Genomic DNA, 20,158 nt, shown 5'->3' on the forward strand with positions numbered 1-20,158 from the left:
ACTAGCTTTTAATTCCAGATTTATTAATTAAATCCAAATTCCACCTTCTGCTGTGGTGGGATTTGAACCCATGTCCCCAGAGAAATGCCCTGGGTCTCTGGGTTACTAGTCCAGTGATAATACCACTACGCCACCGCCTACCCTTATCATTAATACAGATTATTTGTTCACTAATTTGATTTGCTGTTTGTGAGACCTTCCTATGCTCAGATTAGCTGTCAGATTTCCTGACCTTACATTAATGACTACACTTCAAAAATAGTTAATTGACTGCAAAGCGTTTTGGGAGGTCCTCAGGTTATTAAAAAAATCTCAAAATAATTTTCTTTCTATAATTGATAGGATAAGAGTTTTTTTTGCATACAAGGTGCAATTCTTTGTTGCAAACTTTTGCTCAAGCAGAGTCCATACATTAATTTAAAAGGGAATTAAATAGTTGCTTGAAAAATGACTAATATTGGGAAATGAGCAGGAAAATCGATTGGACCAAATGGTTGCGGAGAAAAACACCAATTTAGATTTGATGGGTTGAAACACAAGTTTTGGATATGTACTGTTCATCAGAACTCAGCTGGAAGAAGATAGAGCGACATTTTAGTAAAACTTCTAGACGGTGGGGGGAGCGAACGAACAATCACCGAGAGGAAGTGGATTTAATGACTACAAACTGCTTAATAGACACCATATAAAAGGTCATCGATGAAAAAAAAACAGATTTAAAAAGGACAAAAGAATGTGCAAATTGTGGGGGTTTAAAAAAGAACAGGAGCGGCCTAAACAAACAAAAATATGATGAGATAGAGTGAAAAAATAAAACTAGCTTCAAGTGCAGCAGAAATGAAATTAAAAGTACTTTCTATTAAGCAGTTTGCAGGTTATTTAACTTGCATCCTCTTAGCGATTGGTGCATTTGTTTTTATCCTCTTCCCTTCCTTTTTTCCCCCTTTTTTTTTATCCAGCCGTACAAAAATGTCAGTCTTCAGTTCTGGTCAGAGTTTTTACGACTCAGAAGGAGGCCATTTCACTCATCGAGTCCAAGCCTGCTCTCCACAGAGCTATGCAGTCAGTCTTACTCTCTGGCTTGATCCCCAAAGTCCTGCAAGTCTATTTCTCTCAGGTGGCCATCCAACTTTCTTTTGAAGTCATTTATAGTCTCTGGCTCCACCAGCCTTGTGGGCAGCGCGTTCCAGGTTACCACCTGCTGTATTAAAAAAAAAATACTTCCTCTGTATCTTTTGCCCAAAACCTTCAATGTGCGCCTTAGTCCTTGTACCATTTGTTAATGGGAACAATTTTTCCTTGTCTAACTTATCTAAGCCTGGTGAAGGATGCACATCTGAAATGTGATGATCTATCTTCAGCTACAACCTTCCATATACTTGAGCTCATCTAAAATTCTGCTGGTTGTATCTTAATACGCATCAAATCCTGTTCACCCATCATCCCTATGCTCACTGACCTACAATGGCTTCAGTCCGGAAAAACATTGATTTAAAAATTATTACCCTCATTTTCAAATCCCTCCATGGCCTTGCCCCAACCTATCTCTGTAACCTCTTCCAGCCCTGTAACCCTCTGTGATCTCTCTGCTTCTCCAATTCTGGCCCCTTGAGTATCCACAATTTTAATACCTGCACTATTGGTGGCTGTGCCTTCAGCTGCCTGGACTCTAAGCTCTGGCATTCCCTCCCTAAACCTCTCTGCCTCTTGACTTCTCTTTCTTCCTATAAGATGCTCCTTGAAACCTTCCTCTTTGACCATGCTTTTGGTCATCTGTTCTGGTATCTCCTTATATGACTGTCAAATTTTGTTTGATAATGCTCCTCTGAAGTACCTTGGGACATTTTACTATGTTAAAGATGCTATATAAATGTAAGTTCTTATGAACTTCAGATTGCTTACTACTGATGTGAGACTAACTGCTTTGTGTTACTTGGTTTATCTCCTTTTTTTTGAACAGGAATGTATAACATTCACTTCCCCCGTCCCCCCACCGCCCCCATCCTATCCTGCAATTCCTATTCCCAGAGAATTTTGAAATGTATTTAATTGGTACCTGTGCTGTTCGTTACTACCTGTGTATTCTGGAATATAGACCATCCGGCTTGGTGACTTGTCCATTTTAATTCTCATTAATTATTTTAGTGAAGTTTCATTTTTAATATTGTTACCTATTTTTTCCCATCCTATTGTGTTGCTCCTTTACTACTTCCTTCACATCTCTCTAAAGAGAGGCAAAATGCTATTTGAGCATATCTGCCATTCTTTTATTCTCTAAGATTGCCATCCTCATCTGTACTAATCTTGCCCAACAGTTAGTAAACTGGGTGAACCGAAGAGTTTAAAATAAATGCCTTTTATTGTTTTGCTGAGGGTCGGGCGAGTCAGACTTGTGCCAAATTTTGTTCTTTCATAAATTAAGCCAAATTGGCCAATTGTGAGTCATATTGCATTTAGAGATCAGTTTGCTTATGTTGCCAATCACTGAAACAAGCAATATCTTAAAGCCAGACCATCCTAAATTAGATGATGAAAATTATGTACTTGAAGGAAATAGACGTGCAGGGCTACGGGGATTGAGTGGGGGAGTGGGACTGACTGGAGTGCTATGTGGAGAGCTGGCATGGACTCAGTGAGCTGAATGGCAGCCTTCTATGCTGTAAATGACTTACTATGATGCATTGAGCAAAACAATGGGAGGGAAGGAGCAGGAAGTAAAAAGGCATTCAGCTGGTCAACTATTCCATGCAATACTGTTAAAATCAGTTTACCTTTTATTTACATGGTTCATTCTCATTCCTTTGTAATACTCAATAATAGAATTTTAATAGCTGCTATTCAGATGGATGTCAGGGTGAGGTGGAATTAAAACCTAGAAACTTGGGTAAATTTAAGAGAAAATGTGTACCTCTATCTTGAACATCAGTAAAACTCCAGAAAACAAGCAAGGGATATTTTGTTTTAAAAGCTAAACTAAATGACATCCCGCAATTATTTATATAGTTCATGGATACTACTTTTATGGGACTCAGCAATCAGACTATCGCTTAACTCCTAGATACCTGCTTTAATTTAGAATAAAATTGAGGAATCTTGTTCATTGTTATAGCTTCTTTCACTGACCTGTCACTGTGATGGTAGAATAAGAGTTGTTGAAGATTAAGTTGGGGTGGGGGGGCGGGCTGCAGTCACAAACTTGCTTTTAAATAAAGAATGCCTTACTGTGTGGCCCGAGTCTATCTTTGAGCTCAATCTTTAGGGGCTACTGATATGGTAACTGACAGTGCACTTGCTGTCCTTTCTCCATATATAATTAGGAATGAAGGACTGACATTTGCTGCAGTATAAAAACTTAGAACAGAACCTAAAAATGATCCGGGTCTGCTCTTCATAATTTGTATGAAAGTATCGAGAATTTTTTCCTCGCAGAAACTCAAATGTTCTTTACTGATTCATTATTCAAAAGAAATTTAATTTATCAGTGAAAGTTTAAAAAAAAACATAGTTCATGTGCATTGGAGAATTCTATAGGTTCTGTGTGTTTCTGTGAGCCATGTATGTTTTTTCCTTTCTGAAGCATTTCTAAGACAATTACTTGTAAATGAGATCACAGGAGACAAGATGTTTGCTACACTGTCAAATGTGATTTGTGTCAATTTGTTTCCTGACCCACAGCTAGATAGAGCAATATTGTCTTCATTCAATAATCTGATCACGTTTATCAGCAGCACATTCTCCTGGATTTTACAGAATCCTCAAAGATTTTCATTGTTCAAATAAAAATGCATTGCGTTGTTGAATCTACAGAAATTGGATTAACTATTTGAATAGAGTATTTTTAGTAAACCTGTTGAAAGCTAAGATATTTAAGTTCTGTTTCAATTTTGACCACAGTACTTGTAAACCAGAATTTGAGAAATGGGTTGAAAACATTCAAGCTCATTTCAGTACATGCTAATGTCCAAGTTCCAGGGTGAAACTTAATGCATTTACTCAGTGATTTTCTATTTTATTCTTACATGGGATGTGAGTGTCACTGGCAAGGCTAGCATTTATTACCCATTCCTAATTGCCCTTGAGAAGGTGGTGATGGTGAGCTGCCATCTTGAACCGCTGCAGTCCATGTGATGTCGGTACACCTATAGTGCTATTAGGGAGGGAGTTCCAGGATATTGATAGAGCAACAGTGAAGGAACGGCGATGTCGTTCCAAGTCAGGATGGTGTGTGACTCTTCCCTTGTCCTTCTAGGTGGTAGAGGTCGCAAATTTGGAAGGTGCTTTTGAAGGAGCCTTGGCGAGTTGCTGCAGTGCATTTTGTAGATGGTACATATTGCTGCCATTGTATGTCGGTGGTGGAGGAAATTAATGTTTAAAGTGGATAAGGTACGGATCAAGCGGGCATCTTTCGTCCTGGATGGTGTTGAGTTTCTTGAGTGACGGAGCTGCTCTCATCCAGGCAAATGGAGAGTATTCCATCATACATCTGACTTGTGCCTTGTCGATGGTAGACGGGCTTTAGAGAGTCAGCAGGTCAGTTACTCGCTGCAGAATCCTCAGCCTCTAACCTGCCCTTGTCGCTGGTCCAGTTAAGTTTCTGGTCATTGGTAACTCCCAGGATGTTGATAGTGGAGGATTCAGCGTTGGTAATGCTATTGGATGTCAAGGGCAGATAGTTAGATTCTCCCTTCTTGGAAATGGTCATTGTCTGACACTTGTGTGGCGCAAATGTTACTTGCCACTTGTCAGCCCTACCCTGAATATTGTCCAAATCTTGCTGCATGCGGGCACAGATGCTTCAGTATCTTGGGGAGTTGCAAATGGTACTGAACACTGTCCAATCATCAGCTATCATCCCTACTTCAGAACTTATGTTGGAGGGTAGGTCATTGATGAAGCAGTTGAAGATGTTTAGGCCTAGAACGCTACCTTGAGGAATTCCAGCAGCAATGTCCTGGGAATGAGATGATTGGCCTTCAACAACCACAACCATCTTCCTTTTGTGCTAGCGGAGAGATTTCCCCCTGGTTCCCATTGAAGTTTTGGGAGGGCTTTTTTAGTTTAGAGATACAGCACTGAAACAGGTCCTTCGGCCCACCGAGTCTGTGCCGACCATCAACCACCCATTTATACTAATCCTACACTAATCCCATATTCCTACCACATCCCCACCTGTCCCTATATATTTGCCTACCACCTACCTATACTAGGGGCAATTTATAATGGCCAATTAACCTATCAACCTGCAAGTCTTTGGCATGTGGGAGGAAACCGGAGCACCCGGAGGAAACCCACGCAGACACAGGGAGAACTTGCAAACTCCACACAGGCAGTACCCAGAATCGAACCCGGGTCCCTGGAGCTGTGAGGCTGCGGTGCTAACCACTGCGCCACTGTGCCGCCCCTTCATGACACACTTGGTCAAATGCTTTCTTGATGTCAAGGGCAGTCACTCACACCTCACCTCTGAATTCAGCTCTTTTGTCCATGATTGGAACAAGACTCTAATGGTTTTGGAGCCGAGTACTCCTGGCAGAGTTCTAACTAACTAATGTTACAATCAGTCATTCGGCTTACCAAGTCTGTGTCGATGTCTTTTCATCATAAATCACCTAATTTAATCCCATTCCCATAACCTTTTAGTCCTTTTGTTTTGAGAAGTATAAATTAAGAGAGAAAATAAATTTGTCTGCATCGAGAGCTACTTTGCGTGCACAGAATGTAAAGTGGGAGTTTGGTGCATGAGGGAGTTCAGTGAGGGAGGGGCTCCTTTCTTTTTCTACCTTTTTTCAGCCTCCAGTAGCTGCCTCTCTAGTACAGGGGAAGAAGCTGATTGGTGAGCAACTGGTGTTATTCTACTTCTAATTGTAATAAATAGTTTTCAAAGTTATGATATGGCAGGTCAGCTCAGCCAAGTAGAATGTACATCCTGCGGTATGTGGGAAGTCATGGACACACCACGTGTCCTAGATGAACACATCTGCAGGAAGTGTCACTGGCTGCAGAAGCTTGAGCTCCGGGTTTCAGAACTCGAACGGCAGCTGGAGTGAGTCACTGTTGTGCATCGCGAGGCAGATGACTACGCGGATAGCACGTTTAGGGAGGTGGTCACACTGCAGGTTAGGAGCATGCAGGCAGCGAGGGAATGGGTGACTACCAGGCAGTCTAGGAGAACCAGGCAGGCAGTGCAGGAGTCCCTTGAATTGATCTTGCTTGCTAATCGGTTCTCCATTTTGGATACTGGTGAGGGCAATGGTTCCTCAGGGGAGTGCAGCCAGAGCAAGGTCCGTGGCACCACGAGCTGACTCAGCTGCACGGGATGGGAGGAAGAAGAGTGGAAGAGCAATAGTGATAGGGCATTCGATAGTCAGGGGATCAGACAGGTGTTTCTGCGGCAGTAAACGTGACTCCAGGATGGTATGTCGCCTCCCTGGTGCCAGGGTCAAGGATGTAACTGAGCAGCTGCAGGACATCCTTCTGGGGGAGGGTGAACAGCCAGAGGTTGTGGTCCACATTGGTACCAATGACATAGGTAGGAAGAGGGATGAGGTCCTGAAAGAAGATTTTAGGAAGTTAGAAGGGAAATTAAAAAGCAGGACCTCAAGAGCAGTAATCTCAGGATTACTCCCAGTGCCACGTGCTAGTGAGCATAGGAATAGGAGGATTGATCGATCAAAAATGTAGCTGGAGAATTGGTATAGGAGGGAGGGCATCAAATTGGGCATTGGGACCGGTTCTGGGGTAGGTGGGACCTGTACAAGATGGATGGGCTACACCTTAACAGGACCGAAACTAGTATCCTCACAGGGAGATTTGCTACTGCTGTTGGGGAAGGTTTAAACTAGCTTGTCAGGGGGATGGGAACCTGAGGGGTAGCTCAAATTAGAAGATAGTAAAGCTGGTAACAGGAGGTAGAAAAGTAGCAAGCGACATTGGGAGGCAGGCGAAACAAAGGCAAGCATCAACTAGGTTCAGAATGCAGAATAATGTCAAGAAGACAAGGGCACGCTACCTGAATGCACACCACATTCGCAACAAGGTAGATGATTTAAAGGCACAAATGGAGGTAAATGGGTATAATCTAATTGCCATTATGGAAACCAAGACTGGAAACTGAATATTCAAGGATATGCGACATTTAGGAAGGACAGGAAAAAAAGAAAAGGAGGTGGTGCGCTAATAATAAGGGATGGGATCAGTATATTAGTAAGAGAGGATCTCAGATCGGAAGAACAAAATGTAGAATCTGTTTGGGTGGAGCTAAGAAACAGCAAGTGGCAGCAAACATCGTAGGAGCTGTTTATAGTCCACCAAGCAGTAGTGGTAGTGTGGGGCATAGTATTAATCAGGAGATTAGAGAAGCATGGGTAATACAGTACTTATGGGTGATTTCAATCTGGGTAAACCTAATGAGCACTAATAATTTTGTAAAAGAACATTGAGGTATGAGTGACCATGATGTATTAGAATTTTACATTATGTTTGAAAGTGAGGTAGTTCAATCTGAAGTCAGGGTGTTAAATTTGAGCAAAGGAAATTATGAAGGTATGAGGGGCACATTGGCTGAGGTGAATTGGGAAAATATATTAAAAGGTATGACAATGCACAGACAATGGATCGTCTTCAAAGAATTATTACATAGTTTACAGCAACTATACATTCCTTCAAGGCACAAAGGTCCCAAAAGTAAAGGCAGTCAACCGTGGCTAACAAAGGAAGTTACGGTTTGTATAAGATTAAAATAAAAGGCCTATAAAATTGCCAAAAATAGTAGTAAACCTGAGGATTGGGAGGATTTTAGACTACAGCAAAGGAGGACGAGGAAACTGATAAAGGGAGATTAGAATATGAATGTAAACTAGCAAAAAACATAACGGTCTGTAAAAGCTTCTATTGGTGCGTAAAAAGGAAACGTTTGGCTAAGACAAATGTGGGTCTATTACAGACAGAGTCAGGAGAATTTATAATGGGGAATAGAGAAATGGCAGAGAAGCTAAATGATTACTTTGTGTACTCTGAGGAATTGAAGGAAATTAGCATTAGTTAGAAGGTTGTATTGGAGAAATTAATGGGGCTGAAGGTTGATAAGTCCCCAGGACCTGATATTCTACATCCAAGAGTGTTGAAAGAGGTAGCTATGGAGATAGTGGTGATCATCTTTCAAAATCCTATAGATTCTGGAACTGTTCTTGCAGTTTGGAAGGTAGCAAATGTCACCCCACTATTTAAGAAGGGAGGGAGAGAGAAAATAGGGAACTACAAACCTGTTAGCCTTGCATCAGTAGTAGGGAAGATGTTAGAATCTATTCTAAAGAATGTGATAAATGGGCACTTGGATAATAATGATATGATTGAGCATAGTCAACATGGATTTATGAATGGGAAATCATGTTTGACAAACCTTTTTGAGTGTTTTGAGGATGTTACGAACAGAATTGATAAAGGGAAGTTAGTGGACGTAGTATACTTGGATTTTCAGATGGCTTTTGATAAAATCACCCACAGGAGGTCGGTTAGCAAAATTAAAGCACATGGGATAGGAGGTAATATACTGGCATGGATTAAGGATTGGCTAACAGGCAGAAAACAGAGAGTATGAATAAATGGGTCATTCTCGCATTGGCAGGCTGTGACTGGTGGGGTACTTGGGCCCCAGCTGTTCACAATATATATCAATGATTTGGATGTGGGGGCCAAATGTAATATTTCCAAGTCCGTGGGTAACACAAAACTAGATGGGAATGTGTGTTGTGAGGAAGATACAAAGCGGCTTCAAGGGGATTTGGACAGACTTGGTGATGGGCAAGAATGTGGCAGATGGAATATAATGTGGAAAAATGTGAGGTTATCCATTTTGGTAGGAGGAATAGATGTGCACAGTATTTCTTAAATGGTAAGAGTTTAGAAAACGTATATGTACAAAGGGACCAGGGTGTCCTCGTCAATTAGTCACTGAAAGCTAACGTGCAGGTGTAGCAAGCAATTAAGAAGCTAATGGTATGTTAGCCTTTATCACAAGAGGATTTGAGTACAGGAGTAGCAAAGTCTTGCTTCAGTTATATAGAACCTTGGTTAGACTGCACTTGGAGTACTGTGTGCAGTTTTGGTCCCCTTACCTTAGGAAGGATATTATTTGCCATAGAGGGAGTGCAACTAAGGTTCACCAGACTCGTTCCCGGGATGGCGGGCTGTCCTATGAAGAGAGATTGGGGAAACTGGGCCTGTGTTCTCTAGAGTTTCGAAGAATGAGAGGTGATCTCATCGCAACCTATAAAATACTGAAAGGGATAGACAGGGTAGATGCAGCTAAGATGTTTCCCCTGGTTGGGGAGTCTAGAACCAGGGGACACACTTTCAAAATAAGTGGGATGCCACTTAAGACAGAGATGAGGAGAAATTTCTTTACTTGGAGGGTTGTGAATCTTTGGAATTCTGTGCCTGAGAGGGCTGTGGAAACTCAGTTATTGAGTATGTTTAAAGTAGAGATTGACAGATTTCTAAATACCAATCGCATAAAGGGATATGGGGAGAGTGGAGGAAAAAGGCATTACCTTGGATGATCAGCCATGATCGTATTGAATGGCGGAGCAGGCTTGATGAGCTGAATGGCCTACTCCTACTCCTATGTTCCTTTTAACAAGAAATTATCCAATTCCCTTTTAAAAAGTATTTATGTACTCTGCTTTAACACTTCTCTGTGGCAAAGAATTCTCCAATGTAACCACTTATTTTTTTCTCCCCTCACCTTTAATTCCTTTCTTGATTTTAAATGCTCTACTTGTTCATTACCATCTGGCTGACCAGTATAACCAATCTATCACAATTTAACTTGGCATACCCTAGAAATCTGGAAGACCTCTTTATCAGGTTATCCCATAATCATTTCCGTTCGTGGAAAATAAAACCCCTACCTTCTCAAGTGTTTCTTCATAACTATTACTTTTCATCCCTGATATCCTAGTGCTGCACACCTTTTCTATTGTTTTTATATCCTTATTATACTAGGGTATCCAAAATCTAAGTAAAACCTCAATTGTGATCGAAATAATATCACATACAGGTTCAACTTTCCCACCTTACTTTTGTATTCTGTTCCTTCAGATTTAAAAAAAAAACTCTTTGCCATCTTCATATCTTTTTCTAATTGAGTTGCCATTTTTTAATAATTTATATGTCCCTTAATACTACCCTCATCTTCATTCCCTTAAGTTTAAGGGATGCAGATTTGAAAGTTTGTGGCTTACAAATGGTGTAGCCAATAATTGGAAGATCTGACTGGACCACACCAAACCCTGCCGTCTCCTACAAAAACTGCTTATTATTCCAGAATCATCCTGGAATGCAAAAATAGCCCCTGGCTTCTTAGTCTGCTGAACAATTTTGAAGTGTGAGTGATTTACTCCTCCCCCCCCCCTCCCTTTTATTTGCCGTTTTCTCTGATTATATATTGAAAAATTGATGCATTGAACATTTCTTTGCAGAGAATTGCTGTGGGGGTCATGCCTTGCAGCATTGGTCCGCATTCCCCGCTTGCTGCGACTGATGCTGCAGAGTCTGCGAGTGAATGTCACCTGCCAGGAGGAGTTTCCTGTTGTTGCACAAATCCTTCGTCTTCTGCTTCAGCAAGTACAGCTTAGGCAACACATGGTGGCAAATGCAGCGCTGGTGCAACAGGTCATACAGGATATCACGGTATGACAGCCTTTCTTCACAGTATTCCAAGCGCACCAAACTCTGGTGCTTCTATGAATAAATACCAAGATTTTAGCCCTGTTTATTACTGTTCTCCCAGATATTGTAAATGCTCTTTGGAGAAGTTGCTGGATCCATCAATCTATACATTTCCGCTTCATTGTCTGGCAGCTTTGCTAATCCAATAGTGCGTCTGAGGCTGAAATAAATTAGCGGTAGTATTATATTGTGTTTGCAGATTAATTAGTATCATCATGCTAGTCCAGTACAATCGCCACCACTTAAAATGTTCACATTTAAAACAAGCAGTCATCTTTACCAGCCATTATTAGCCACTTGCATTAAAGTCAATTTCTAAGTAATTGGTTATACTGCCGAAAGCACTTGGTTATTTCGGGGGAAACAGCTATGCTTACTCACTAGTTGATACTTGTTAAGATTTCTCTTTCATTAAATCCACCTGTGTCCAGTCCTTTCTTCCCATTTGGTATACTTTGGAGTGTTCCACTCTGATCATCTTGCTGACTTCACATTCCCACAAGTTTTACACCGTCAGACATGGCACTGAATTGGCCATGGCTTTTTTCTGCCAGAGTCACTTCCTGGTTCTTTCCACATCTGTTACAGTTTATTCTTGCAAATTTGGCATTTCCACACTTTTTATCTGAACATATCCAGCCAGAGTCATAGGGACACGAGCTTTTTGCCGACTTTTCTTCCATTCCTCTTTAAGAGGCCGCAAATCAGGAAGTTGCAGATGGCTTGTTACAGTGGAAAAGAAAAAAAAAATTCTTCGGGTGTTATACCGGCAATTGTATTTGCATGAACACGCCCGCAATAAGTGGTGGGGATTATATTATTGAGCCACTGGTAAAGTGTACTCTGTCACTAAACTGTTGGAAGTAATGGAAGAAATTTGAAGTGGTATTTAACCTGAAGCTCATAACCTGACAATATTTTCCATCTAACATGGACAGTAAAGAAAATATCTTGTCGTAGCTCCACCAATAGAAACCTAAGAAAATTTATGGCACAGAAGGAAGCTATTCGATCCATCATGTTCTTGTCAACCGATAGTTATCTAGCCTAATCCGACCTTCCAGTTCTTGGTCCGTAGTCCTGTAGGTTACGACACCTCAAGTGTATATCTAAGTGTTTTCTAAATATGATGAGGGTTTCTGCCTTTACCATCCATTCAGGCAGTGAGTTCCAGACCCTCATCACCCTGTGGGTGAAAAAGTTACTCCTCGATTTCTCTATATTCCCTCTACCAATTACTTTAAATCTATGCCCCCTGATTATTGACCTCTCTGTGAATGGAAATAGTTCCTTTCTATTCACTTTATCTAGGCCCCTCATAATTTTATGTACCTCAATTAAATCTCTCCTCGGCCTCCTCTGTTCCAAAGAAAAAAAATCCCAGCCGATCCAATCTTTCCTTGCAGCTAAAATTTTCCTTTCCAGGCAATGTCCTTGTAAATCTCCTCTGTACCCTCTTTAGTACGATCATATCCTTCCTGTAATGCGGTAAACAAAGCTGTATGCAGTACTCTAGCTGCAGTCTAACCAGTGTTCTATACAGAATCATAGAATGGTTACAGCTCAGGAGGCCATTCAGCCTGTTGTGTTCGTGCCAGCTCTCTGCAAGAGCAACTCCCTCGCCTTTTTCCTGTAGCCCTGCAAAATTTTTCTCTTCAGATAATTATCCAGTTCTCTTTTGAAAGCAACTCACTGAATCTGCCTTCTTCACCTCAGGCGGTGCAATCCAGATCCTAACCACTCGTGTAAAAAGGATTTTCTTCATATCTCCATTTCTTCTTTTGCCAATCACTTTAAATCAGTGCCCTCTGGTTCTCTACCTTTCTGCCAATAGTAACAGTTTCTCCCTATCTACTCTGTACAAAGCCCTCATGATTTTGAACATCTCTATCAAATCTTCTCTAAAAGCAGCCCCAGCTTTTACAGTCTATCCATGTAACTGAGGTCCCTCATCACTGGAACCATTCTCGCAAATATTTTCTGTACCCTCTTTAGCGCCTTCACATCCTTCCTGAAGCATGGTGCCCAGAATTGGACACACTATTCCAGTTGCTGCTGAACCAGTGTTCTATAAAGGTTCATTATAACTTCTTTGTTCTTGTACTCTCTTCCTCTATTTATAAAGCTCCGGATACCATAGCTTTATTACCCGCTTTCTCAATCTGTCCTGCCACCTTCAATGATTTGTGCATATAATACCCCCAGGTCGCTCTGCTCCTGCATCCCCTTTATAATTCTATCGTTTATTTTATTTTGCAGCTCTTCATTCTTCCTGCCAAAATATGCCACTTCACACTTCCCTGCATTAAATTTCATCTGCACCCATCCACGCGTTCCACCAACCTGTCGATGTCCTCTTGAAGTCTATCCCTATCCTCCTCACAGTTCACAGTACTTCCATCCACAAATTTTGAAATTGTACCCTGCACATCCAAGTCTAGATTGTTAATTTAGATCAAGAAAAGCAGCGGTCCTAAGACCAACCCCTTGGGAACCTCACTGTATACTCCTCCAGTCTGAAAAGCGACCATTCTGTCTGTCTCCTGTCACTCAGCCAACTTCATATTCATGCAGCCACTGTCCCTTATATTCTGGGGAGTCCAGAACCAGGGGTCACAGTCTCAGGATACAGGGTATACCATTTAGAACCGAGGTGAGGAGAAATTTCTTCACTCAGGGTGGTGAACCTGTGAAATTCTCTACCACAGAAGGCAGTGGAAGCCAAATCATTATATTCAAGAAGGAGATAGATATATTAATGCCAAAGGGATCAAGGGATATGGGGAGAAAGCGGTAACAGGGTACTGAATTAGACGATCAGCCATGATCTTTTTTGAATGGTGGAGCAGGCCCAAAGGGCTGAATGGCCTCCTCCTATTTTCTATGCTTTCTATGTTTCTGACTGTTTGTAAGAGCAGTCGTGCTTAATCCCACATCCTGTAGTTCCTCATCCTCCAGTACCTGTCCAGCTCCCTTTTTAAAATTATTAATGGGGTCGGCTTCCACCACCTTTTCAAGTAGATCAAGTGTCAGATCCCAACAATGCTGACTGAACAAATTTCTCCTCGTCAGCCATCTAGATCTTTTGCCAAAGATTTTAAATCTATGACCTGTGGTTCCTGACCCACTCGCCAGAGGGAACAGCCTTTCCCTCTCTGTCAAAACCCCTCATCTTGAAATCCTCTGTTAGGTCACTGTTGACCATTTTTGTTCCTTGGAGAACAGTCTTAACCTTTGCAACCCCTCCTCATAACTGAAGACCCCCATCCCTGGTAACATCCTAGCAAATATCCTCTGTCCCCTTTGCATCTTTCCTGAAGTGTGGAGCCCAGAGTTATGCGCAATACTCTGGCTGAGACATAACCAGTGATTTATAAAGTTCTATTTAAAAGATCTCTTTGCTTTTATATTCTATGCCTCTGTTTATAAACCCAAGACGCCATATGCTTTTTTTCACCACTTTATCAACTTACCCTGTCACCTTTAGGATTTGTGTATATTGACAACAAGATCTCTCTGCTCATCTATATGTTTAAAAATTGTCATTTATAATTTACTGTCTTATGTTTTGTAAACTGCATCATTTCATGCATTTCTGCATTGAACTCTATCTGTTATGCTGCTTCCCATTTCACCGTCCTATCTGTCATCCTGAAAGTCTACAGCTATCCTTATTGTTATCTACTATGTTGTGAAGTTTTGCATCATCTGCAAACGTTATATTACTGCTCCCTATACCTGTGTCCAGGTTGTTTATAAGAATTGAAAATAGTAATGGACTGATCCTTGGGGAACACCACTGCAAACCATTTCACAGTCTGAAAAACATTCATCCATCACCATCCTCTGATTTCTGTCACTGACCCAATTTCATATCCATAGCGCCACTTTCCACTTAATTCCATGGACTTTCATCTTCTTAGCAAGCTCCTTTGTGGTACTTTGTTGAATGCCGTCCAAAAGTCCATATATACATCTACTGCACTACCCTGATCAACCTTACCTGTTACCTCATCAAAGAATTCAGTCACGTTGGTCAAACGCAGCTTGCCTTTAACAAATCCATGCTGACTCTCCTTGATTAGCTCCTGTCTTTCTAAATGAAAGTTTATTTAGTCCCTAATGGTTTTCAATAATTTCTCACCACCAAAGTAAATAAATCTCAAAGCTGCCCACAAGGATCTCGCCATATCCTTGATGTAGTTTTCTCCTTTTCTGACAGCAGTTTAAATCTGGTGCCAAGTCAAGGGGATCTCTAGGAGTGTAGTAACATAGATGTCAGCAAGCACATAATTTGAAGCATTCAGACACAGTAAATCAGTAAGTTAAAGTACTTAATTATCGTTCACTTTTAATTTAAATTTTCAGGTAGTGAAATAAATGATTAGATTTAGATAGAAGCTAAAATATCAATTTAAGCAAACCTTAACAAAAACTTAAATGTGGAATTTTTTAATTATAGTAAGTAACTTGACATTCCATAAATATAAAAATAGTTTTTCAGGACCTTGAGGGTGTTTAGCAGTAATTATGAAGTTGGTATGCTGTTTAAAAACCTAGTTACACCAAATTCAACAAGATTTAACTTTCTCAAGGGACTTTACAGGGAGACCAACAGCGTAAAAGTGGAGATTCTCGGTAGTTCAATTATTTCTAACTGATTGCAGTCTGGGGGTGCTTCAACTGCGCACCCTCTGGAGAGGTGCAGACTCACTGAGAGCAGCTTCTGGATTCCTGCATTATTCCAGAAATTGCTGTCAGTTTCAGTGGAGTAATGATGGTGAACGCTGACAGTTTCATGGTCAGTAACACCACAAAATCCAGGCATCGTGTTTACAGCGCAGAAATGAACCATAAGAACCTAAGAAATAGGAGCAGGAGTAAGCCATACAGCCCTTTGAGCCTGTTCCGCCATTCAATGATCATGGCTGATCTGATCTTGGCATCAACTCCAATTTCCTGCCTGTTCCTCATAACCCTTGACTCCCCTAGTGTTCAAGAATCTGTCTATCTCAGCCTTGAATGTATTCAATGACTCAGCTTCCGTAGCTCTCTGGGGTAGAGAATTGCAAAGATTCACGACCCTCTGAGTGAAGAAATTCCTCATCTCCATCTTAAATTCGGCTCCACAGGTCCATATTTTTGTTTATGCTCCTTGCGAGCCTCTTCCCATCCCCATCACCATATTCCTCTATTCCTTTATGCGCTGTGTACTTATCTAGTTTCCCCTTAAACACATCTTTGCTAGTCACCTCAAATCCCACTTGTGCTAATGAGCTCCATATTTCTAACTACTCTCTAGGTAAAGAAGTTTCTCCTGAATGCTTTGTTGGATTTAGTGTTGACTCTCTTATATTATGGCTGCTAGTTCTGGTCTTCCCTGAAAATTGAAACCATCTCTGCATCTAACCTATCAAGCCCTTTAATAATTTTAAAGCCCTTTATCAGGTCATCCCTCAGTCTTCTCTAACCTAGAGAAAAGAGCCCAGCCTGTTCAATCTTTCCTGATAAGTATAGCCTCTCAGATATGGTATCATTCTCGTATATCTTTCTTGCAACTCCTTCAGTGCCTCTATATCCTCTTAATAATATGGAGACCAGAGCTGTTCACAGTAGTCCAATTGTGGTCTAACCAAGGTTTTATACAAGTTTAACATAACGTTTCTGCTTTTCTATATGTTTAACATAACATTTTTAAGAACATAAGAAATAGGAGCAGGAGAAGGCCATACAGTCCTTGAGGCTGCTTCACCATTCAGTAACATCATAGCTAATCTACATCAGTTCCACTTTCCTACCCAATATCCTGTCATTTCCCCTAGTCTCAAAATTCAACGAGTGAGCATCGCAGCCCTAGCGTGTTTAGTGGGTATCTGTCATGTAAGTACCTCAACATCTTGTTTAACCTTGGCAGTGGGTAAGCTTTAGAAGGAACAATCCAGGGCAAAATTAACAGTCACTTGGACCAGTGTGGATTAATTAAGGAAAACCAGCACGGATTTGTTAATGGCATATCATGTTTAACTAACTTGATTGAGTTTTTTGAGGAGGTAACAGAGGGTTGATGTGCATGGACTTCCAAAAAGCATTTGATAAAGTGCCACATAACAAGATTGAAGCCCATGGAATAAAAGGGGCAGTGGCAGCATGGGTATGAATTGGCTAAGTGACAAGAAACAGTAGTGGTGAATGGTTGTTTTTCGGACAGGAGGAAGGTATATAGTGGAGTTCATCAGGAGTACTAGGACAACTGCTTTTCATGGTATATATTACTGATTTGGGTGTACAGGGAAACCATTTCAAAATTTGCAGATGAGACAAAACTTGGAAGTATTGTGAACTGTGAGGAGGATAGTGATCAACTTCAAGTGGGCATAGAAAGACTGGTGGAATGGGCAGACATGTAGCAGATGAAATTTACTACCAAGAACTGCAAGATGGTACATTTTGGTAGGAAGAACAAGGAGTGGTAATATAAGCTGACGGGTACAATTCTAAAGCAGCTGCAGGAAGAGACACATCTGGGAGTATATATGCAGAAATCATTGAAGGTGGCAGGGCAGGTTGGGAAAGCAATTAAAAAAAGCTTGCAGGATCCTAGGCTCTATAAATAGAAGCATAGAGTGCAAAAGCAAGGAAGTTACGATGAACCTTTAAAAAAAACACTGGTTTGGTGTCAACTGGAGTATTGTGTCCAATTCTAGGCACTGTCCTTTTGGAAGGATGTGAAGGCTTTAGAGAGGGTACAGAAGGGATTTACTAGAATGGTTCCAGGGATGAGGGAATTCAGTTATGTGGATAGATTGGAGAAGTTGGGGCATTTCTCCTTTTAAAAAAAAAAGGTTGAGAGGAGATTTGATAGAGGTGTTAAAAAATCATAAGAGCTCTAGACTGAATAGGTAGAGAGAAACCGTTCCCATTGGTGCAAGAGCCAGAGGACATAAATTTAAAGTGTCTGGCAAAAGAACAAAGGTGTCATGAAGAAAAACTTTATGGACCGGGTGGTTATGATCTGAAATGCACTGCCTGAAAGGGTGTTGGAGGCAGGTTCAATCAAAGCTTTCAAAAGGGAGTTAGATCAGTACATGAGAGGGGAAAAGATATTGCAGGACTACAGGGAAAGGGCGGGAGAGAAGGATTGGTTGGATTGCTCTTACAGAGAGCTGGCATGGGCTCGATGGTCCAAATGGCGTCCTGTTGTGCTATGATTCTATACCCTTTTATATATTTGGATGTCGAGTTGCTCGGTGAGATACTGGTATAGAGAGCTTCTGGAGAAGCAGGGCAATTTGACAGCAACTTCCTGTTTCTGCAATTAACTGCCTGTGTGTGGCCATCAGACGTTGCTGTCCGTTGCTTTTTAATAATGATCGTTGATAGTCTCACCATTACTTTTGCTGCAAATTCTGGACCATTAGTCTCTTGTGAACCATGAAATACATTCAGAACTTAGCAATACCTTCCTAAGCTGTGGCAAGAGAAGTTTATGGTGTAAGGATTTTTATCAGTGGGGTCAGCCATTTTTAATCATCCAGGTTTTGAGGAAATAGTTGAGTTGAAACTATATGCAAAAAAGATGCACATTTAAAAAAAAAGTAATAAAAGCATGTAATTGAATATGCATAAGTAACCATCTTATTACCCTAATTTGTACATTCTGACCTTTCACATAAGTAATGTCAAGAATTTGACTGCCACAGACATGAGAACATTTTTGCACCAATGTAGTATTTTTTAATCCTTTTGCTGCAGTAGTTTTGTGGTGTATTCTCAAAAATGAGGATTTTCAACTTTTTTCATGGACAAGCAAATGCCTTCCATTTATCTATAAACTGGTTATGTTGCAGCGATGAGAACAGTTCCCTTCCCCACTGCCACCACCAATAAAACATCTATTCTTGACAATGAATAGTGAGTGAACAGAATTTTTTCCTGTACCCCTGTGTGATATCAACTACATAAGCTTTGTCTCTCGATGTTTACTGATGCCTTGCAGCACAGCATGTGGAAGTTGGAAATATATTCAACATTTACGGTATGGTGCCTGGCAGAGTGTCAAATTTAACTGTGCGGTGCATTCTTTTAGCATTTATGCAAGTGATTAACAAACCATGTTTTAATATCTACTCTAGCATTAACTTGCATTCATCTTTATGATTTATGTACATCAGGGGTTAGGTGGCATACCTGTCAGTGATCCATGCTTTTGGCTACTACTATTTAGCTCTGAAGACTGGATTTAATTTGAACCAGGAGGAAGCGATGAGTGAATTTTATTTCCAGCAGCTGTTGAGGATCACAGTTGCCTCACATTTCAGAAGCTCTTGCTTTATTTAAATTTCAGGCAGAAAGCTTTTACTGATATCAATTTAGAAACTTGGGGCTGAGGGAAAGGAGACAATAGATAAAGTATGCTTTTTTTCTCTCTCATTTTTTGGTAAACCTAGATTTACATCTTCCAGTGTGCTGTCCAGAGACTCTAAATTTCTTATAAAAAGCAAAACAAGACTGAAACTATCAAAAATAAGTTTTAATTTTTTAAAATTGCTTAATATACTATGGAAAAGAATAGGTACTGCAATTGAGTTAAATGTAAACTCATTTTTGTGATAGAATGCCATTTATAGATTACACAAGCATTGCTGTGGTGTTGGGGGTATACTCTGAACCTCTCAATTATTTTTGAGCTAGCTCATTCCTTAGCTCCCATGATTATAATGCTGTATTATTAGAGCAGTATGTACCTTTTATGAATTAAAGTTGAGATATTGTCAGCTTCATGTAAGGGCCTTGGCATTGTTGCTAGCCTAGTGATGATAACAAATCCAAAGGGAAGAGATGTTCCATTGTCTGGCACTTCACGATAATGAACAGAATTAATTGCATCAATCCATTTCTAAATACAATATATTTAATTGCACTTGGGGGAAAATTATTAAGTATTTTAATTTTATTTATATTGCCTAGTTGAAAGTATGGGCAGATTGTTTGTTTCCAGACCTTATATGTATTACTCCATAACCAGCTAATAGGAGTTGTCTAACAATCGACTGGGGTGATTGACCCACTTTTTTCCTGAGACAGTAAGTACCCTCTCTTTCCTCAGTTTATTTTTTTTCTCTTTTATTATTTCCCTGGCCCATACACATACTGGGCAGGTGAAAAACCTGCTCCTAGGAGATATTTGCATGTGGCCTGGTCAGCTGATTCCTCCTACAGAGTGGTAGCTAACATGGTGCTTGGCTGGAGACACAAATCCATATCTGAATACATTGACCTAGCAATGTGGTGCACCACTCTGCTCCTTTTTGCTCAATATTTGGCAGGGATAGAAAAATTCCAGATGGAGATGTGGTTGACCTTCACTGGTTATCTCCTTCAGCAATGCATACTGGGTGAAGTAGAAAAAGCAGACTAGTGTTCCACTAAT

The 20,158-nt window shown here is 40.7% G+C and overlaps 1 protein-coding gene across 4 annotated transcripts in view; it reads left to right on the forward strand.

Annotated features, from left to right (window-relative positions):
* Positions 1–20,158, forward strand: part of tex10 (testis expressed 10) — a 186,238-nt gene that overhangs the window by 163,971 nt on the left and 2,109 nt on the right. For 3 of the 4 annotated variants that reach the window (XM_068010410.1, XM_068010402.1, XM_068010393.1), the window contains one exon: positions 10,479–10,689. The exons of the other annotated variant lie outside the window; for it this stretch is intronic. In XM_068010410.1, the coding sequence (XP_067866511.1) occupies positions 10,479–10,689 (211 nt within the window). The remainder of the gene's footprint in view (positions 1–10,478; positions 10,690–20,158) is intronic. 4 annotated transcript variants of the gene reach the window in all.

This window comes from Heterodontus francisci, chromosome 2 (genome assembly GCF_036365525.1).
Source record: "Heterodontus francisci isolate sHetFra1 chromosome 2, sHetFra1.hap1, whole genome shotgun sequence".
Lineage (NCBI taxonomy): Eukaryota > Metazoa > Chordata > Chondrichthyes > Heterodontiformes > Heterodontidae > Heterodontus > Heterodontus francisci.